General features: G+C 46.4%; 1 protein-coding gene across 1 annotated transcript in view; it reads left to right on the top strand.

Moving 5' to 3' along the window:
- The first annotated feature begins 267 nt into the window (after window positions 1-267).
- Window positions 268-6,375, top strand: part of LOC126518731 (protein obstructor-E-like) — a 61,021-nt gene continuing 54,913 nt past the window's right edge. The window contains exon 1 of the mRNA XM_050168500.3: window positions 268-376. Coding sequence (XP_050024457.1) covers window positions 328-376 — 49 coding nt within the window. The 5' untranslated portion in view covers window positions 268-327. The remainder of the gene's footprint in view (window positions 377-6,375) is intronic.

Below are 6,375 nucleotides of genomic sequence, written 5' to 3'. Positions count from 1 at the left end.
CCCAAGGTGGCATTCGCAGAAAGACGGGGGATGCGTGTTCCGCTGCCTAAAGGCCGTAGGCGTCCGCCGACGCGCTATCGTGCTGCCTGATCGCAGGCCGCGACGAGCGCTGGCTGCTGCTTTCGGCGGCCGCGACTCCGCCGGTGGTTTGGCATTCCTGGGGAGCGGGAAAAAAACGAGCGTGTGGGGGCGAACGTGACCGGCCCCTCGAGGCGGCGCTGTCCTGGTTTTGAGGCTAAGTCGGAAAGTGAACCGGTATGAAAAGGCGGCCAACGGCGCGGCGCCCGGTACACTTACGCTGAGACGCCCGGTGCCAGTCGACCTGCGATGCTCTCGCTGCTGCTCTGCGTTCTGCTCGCCGCCTGTGCGCCCTACGGTGAGTGGCCGTGCTGGCACGCGTGTGTGTCCACACACACTCCCGGTGTCTCTAGCAGATGTCCACAGCGGACACTTTCTCGAGATGTGCCTATGCTGGACGCTTTTTGTGTGTGTGTGTGTGTGTGTGTGTGTGGTCCGCGCGGCCCTGCATCTTACGATACTGATCGGCTGTTGACATAATCTGGTGGCGCACGGAGAAATATCTTGGCTCTGGATACGTGTTATGCTCTAAATGGCTCATGGGGAAACATCACAATGAGTACCAATCCGACGTGTAGTAGGTGTGCGGCCTGACTTGAGGGATTCTCCAGCAGCCCTGTCCGTGGATGTCAGTTTTGCGTGCAGCTTTTCCAATTTGCCCTGAGAAGAAATTATCGTCGATACGAGAAGGTCACCGTATCACTGAAATATTTCATGATATAGGAAACGGGCGAGTGGCATGGGCTAAACATTAGTGACGACGGTTGCATAGCAAGTGAGCAAATTCCTTATCTCAGGTTAAATTTAACAATAAAGGGCCAGGAAAGTAATACACTGTTCTAAGCCCTTCCCTTTCATTGAGGAAGGCTCAGATGCGCCACCAACTGGTGATGAAAATAACTGTGAGCAGAAAAAAAGAGGAAAACAAAAGCAAGTATAAATTGAAGCCACTCGCGTAGTTGTGCTGGTCCCAGTGCCTTTAATTCAAGCACTTAAACAGAACCTACTAAAGTGCACGTTCACCAGTGCTAAGCTCCTGATGCGCGCTGTATATCCATTGTACTTTAGCAGATTCGTTGTACAATGCTGACCGATGGCAAGCCAGGCGTCTCTGAGTAAGACAGGACTCTTACAGGAGACGCCTAGCTGCCTGCTTCACAGGATAGTCTCACTTTGTGTTAATGATGCAGTAGTGTACCTCGGTCATTCATGTGTACTTTACATAAATTTACGTGCTTTAACCATTATTTTCTTCGTGTTTACTCCTGATGATATTATTTCTCCGCAATCACCACGCAATGCAACTTCTAGGACGTGATAATGTTAAGATTATATTTAAATGCCGTTCTGTTCTACGCTTCGGCAGTGGTGAGAACAGCGATCCGCCTTTATTGTAGGTTTGCCAGGCGTAAGCATAAAAAAGGAATAGAATCGAGGGAAGGGAGTCGATGTAATGCTGAAATTAATCAGGGTGACTGTGTTGCGCAATGACGGTGCATGTAGAGAGGGCACATCGGCTAACTCACAAGCAATAATAGTTCAGTCGCTTAATAAAGCTCACAAAGCTCATAAAGCTCAGTAAAACTCATAAAGCTTTGCAAGATGCCCTGCAATGTGCTAACTCTATCTGTGTTCACGCAAGTGGGCTTTGACGTTGGCGCGTCCAAAGTAGTTGTTTGAGCAGTAGATCAGCTGGAAAGATTTTGCACTCAATTAACACAAACGATTTGTTGTATTTCGCTTGATGGATTAAGTTCCTAAAAGTTCTACTGACCACGCCTTAAATATGTGGGAAGTATTAAAGTAATAAATTACTTTGTCCTTTTCGCTCGGCATTGGGAAAGGTAGCTTTTTTTCAGTACTATGAATAAATTGATTAAAAGGAGAGCCTAATCATATGCTGCTTGTAGGTCAAAGTTAGCTTCAAGGATTATTTTGATCGGGAAGGGAGACCCTTCTCTGATATTTAAGAATTACAACTACGAGATCCAACGCATCAAACTAGAAATACTGGGCAATGGATAATCTCACTCTTTTGAACTGCCGCATACAAATTCTCTGAAATTACTTGTCTAGAATTCTGATTCATTGCCTCAAATCCGAGATATATATTCAAAAAGTCAGTTTCATACAACAAGCATGTTATTTACGAAATAAAACAAGTGGCACGAGTAACATGCACGTTATCGCGGACATTTCCGATATACGAACACATCTCGCCTATAATGTTTCTTCATGAGCTTACACCGTATGTTTGTGGCTGTTATTATTTTTTTGTTTTATGTTACCTCACTGTATAGAGTGTTCCAAAAGAGAGCTTACGTGTTTTTTTTTATTTATTGGTGACATTGTGGCTGTTTTACTGTGACGCACAAAGGAAAAAAGAAAAGGCCGCACCAAGGATTTCCTCTAGCCGTCAAGTAGCGGTTTTTCTCCTTGGCGCCTTCCACAATACGTAGTTGCCAAGAAAACACAAAATGAGTCAATAAAAAAATGAATAAGTAGTTCTGTTCGCGTGTTCAGTACACAAGGCTGTCGCAGTGCCACCGGCAAAGCGCTTGTCCCATAAAATCAATTCTTATGCCTAGGTTTCTTTACTGTTCGTTGATGAAGGTAGTTTTGGTGCGTGATTTTATTCAATTTGTATGGCACTGCCTCTCCTGACACACAGACCAATGCGCAGAATATCCTTTTTACTTTCACTGTCGCGCCTCGCAAGAGCCACTCGTCTCTCACGTGAACACCCTTGGTGCTGCCTCTGCCTTCTAAGAGGATAAATAGTATAAAATAGTGCCATCATGAAGTTTAGGCAGTGTGGTGAGACACGAGCTTGGATTGACATTTGCAACAGTTACACGGTCATAATCACACTACTACAAACCAGAAAATTACCCTCACCATTATCCGACCAGTTTTGGATCCTTCTTATATTCGCTTTAAACACGGTGGCATTTCTCTGGAGCTCAGCGCTCTATCATCAGTGAGGGTTATTCAATTCAATGGCAAGTCCTGTAGAACACTAGACATGCTTTAGCTTTGGCGAAATAAACAAGACGCAATCTATAAGCACAATAGGCGTTGCAGCTAAAATGTACTGTTGGTATTCACCAAACCTGTATGCCATGGCAGCCATACATCTTCTGCAGAGGCGCTCCAACTCCTAACGACTCGCCTAATCTGAACCGGTGGCTAACGGATTTTATCCTTTAGCCGCCGCTGCCTCTCTCAGCTTTTGCAACATCTCGCCTGTTCCTTCTTAAGTATGCGCAAGTGTGTTATGCTCTCGGCTCTTTTGGACACAAGTCTGCCCCATTGAGGTCCTCTCGAAAGCGGTGAAAGAAACTTGGCTCCCACCCGCGACAGCGGGCCGTTGCATGCGGCCAAAGTGGACTAACACGGCCACCGGAGACACCCGACTGGCCGCATTTAAAGCACGCGAAATTTGCAAGCACGCCTGGTAGCACCACAGAAGGCCACGTCATCGCTGCATTTCTCGACCCTGTGAGAAGAACACATTGCACACACCTAGCTTCCGCATCCATTCACGTGTGAACCAAAATGTGGTCGATTACACAGGTTCGCGCACTGACTTGACCGCTTCGCCCTAGTCTGAGCATGTCGCCGTTACTCGTTGACCTGTCAGTCGTGGAAGAACTCGATGCAGCAGCTACTGGAATAGCTGCCATATGCCGGAATTGCCTGCATGGGTTAAATTCATTTCCCTGGAACGGCCACTATACGTATGGCGGGCTGCCAGACATGGCGGTTTTAAAGCTAAGCTTTCCTTGCACACCTACCTCATAGTTGACGTGTCGTCCTTTCATTGCCTTCACGATAGTCGTCGCCGTTTCTTCGACCAGGAGAAACTTTCACTATTGGGTATATAATCACTGCCGCGATGTTTCGCATGACTCTGCACCACACGCATCGGCGCGTGACAGCGTTTTTTGTACAGTGCCAAGGTCGCTATCTTCGCACAGTGGCAGGCACGCTTTCAGACGTCTACGACGTTTCTGGTTCCGAGTCACGGGAACTGTCTCGAATGTGGTATTAATAACTAACCTGACTGCTCGAGAATATCGCCTCTGAACAAAGCTTATTATTGCTCTGCAAGATATGCCACCGTGGCAGGTGATCGTTGCTGGATGCAATGGTCGCCGAAATCCGCCGCGCCCGTGTGTTTCGTCGTAGCCGCTCATCAAAGCTTCATTACGTAGAACGGACCCACGCAGTTGCGCAGGCGCTGCTTTTGGACAGATTGTAGCGTTGTTTGGGCGAGGGCCATCGGTATTACCATGCGCTGGCATTGTAATAATACACAAACTACCACAGGCTTAAGCGATCTTTGTACGTTTGAACAAAGCGTTCATGTATGTGAATCAAAACAAGGTGTGTTAGATCTGCCACGTTTTCTGTTTTTTTAAAGCGAAGCTTTTGTTTGCGAACCTCGCCGAGTTTTCGTGACCGTGGATGGTGCTGCGCGGTTCCCTAGCCAAATAAATCAACCAACCACAACGGAGGACGCCCGCGACATCGCCGCCAGGTTCCTCGTACCAGCACCGGATGTCGCTCGCATCCGCTGCGGTGGTGGCCGTGTGGGGGAAAAAGAACCAGAAAGCTCGCCTTCGCACGTCCGCGGCGGCGCATTGCATTAGCCTCCCTACGATGCCTCAATAAAGCTTTCCGTGTCACTTTGTGCGGACATTCTATAAAAGCGAACTCGTGTTTCGACTATTTATGGGCTCACACAAAGCTTCGCTGTATATTGATTTCGGCCGGTATAACGTAACACAATTGCTGTCTGTTTTATTCCAAATTCGCCATTAGCTCTCCTTGATAGGTCAAAATGTTTCGCGCCCTGCCTAAGTAAGTGTGGCGCCCTCCCATGTGGGCTGCACCTGAACCATTCTGACCAATCGCGGAGCGCTAATGACGGATGTGGCATAAAACAGTTCGGAAGAGGTTTAGGTTATAACGGTCAATCACACGTTGTAACTGCTCCATTATTTTTTCCTTGTTGAAACGCTGTTACTTGTGTCCATTTGCGACTCGGACACAGGTCCATGGACTGGCAAAATAACCTATATTATCGCGTTCGCTCAAACATAGCACCTTCCTGAGTCATTGCATCGGCTGATGCCATCGGCTGATCGTGCTTGCCCAATGAATTATCTGGTGTCAGATTGTCCTGTCTGTATTATTCACTGAAATTAAGTGGCCAATCCTGCGCTGAGTTGTTGTTTTTATTTTTTCACAGTTTCCTCTACATCTTGCAGAAATATTGCCACCCACATTGTGTTTAAGTGAATGTAATAACGCAGTAGCAGCACACCATACGGAACGCTTTGCAGGCGCAATAGCATCGCTCGGCGCGCCTTTTTACCCTATAGTTTTGAACTACTGAGTGTGCATCTCAAGAATTATGCTTGAAGCCATCGAAAATTTCACTAATACAATACATTCGTGTTTTAAACTGCTATAGTGATACAGGAAATTCTATTAACTTTTCTATTCTTCCATCAGCGCTGGAGTAATAGTCTTCTGCCACATTAAGGCTCCGACGCAATATGGTGGATATTTTAATTTACAAAGAAGAAAGGTTTGATTCTTCCAGAAACAGCAAACATGCGCTCAACCAGTATTTCTTTCGTTTACCGGGACGGCGCTTCGTCAACATTACTGAAGAGAGCGAGCAAGAAAACGTGTCGAACGTGATATAAGATATGGTTCACTGAAGATCAACACGCGTACTTCACGTAAAAGGATAAACCTGGTCAAACGGCGCGCTTTATATTTGAGCCAACGGTTGCACAAAATGGTCGCAGTCTATGTTACATCATTAGCCCACTTTTGTGGTATATCGAAGAAAGCGACACACCTTTCACCTCAACAAGAATCTGCGATGAATTCAGTGTCTTCTGTAAGGGCAGATTCGCGGGCAGCACGGCATTTATGATTTCACAAAATTGCTAAAACTAGGGAGGGAGATATGGACTTTTTAAGCAGATAAACTATGACAAACAACAAGTTCTGAATTACCGAAAGTTTGTTTAGATTCACTAGCCATATCACAAATTATTTATTTGGTTCTGCATACCATAGCTGCTTGATTTCTGTCATTTTTCTAATATTCAAAACGTTTCCTGCAGCTAACAGTATTTGTACAATTCCTGTCTAGTTGAACTTCGCCGTCCCGCCATATCAACACTGCTCTATAACTGCTTACACAAATTGCACAAAAATGTTATCTGTTATCTAAGTACACTTCATTATTTGCCCCCCCCCTCCCCCGGCCAA

The sequence above is a fragment of the Dermacentor andersoni genome, chromosome 1 (genome assembly GCF_023375885.2).
Source record: "Dermacentor andersoni chromosome 1, qqDerAnde1_hic_scaffold, whole genome shotgun sequence".
Taxonomy (NCBI): Eukaryota; Metazoa; Arthropoda; class Arachnida; order Ixodida; family Ixodidae; genus Dermacentor; species Dermacentor andersoni.
This window is presented reverse-complemented; position numbering and strand designations above follow the sequence as displayed.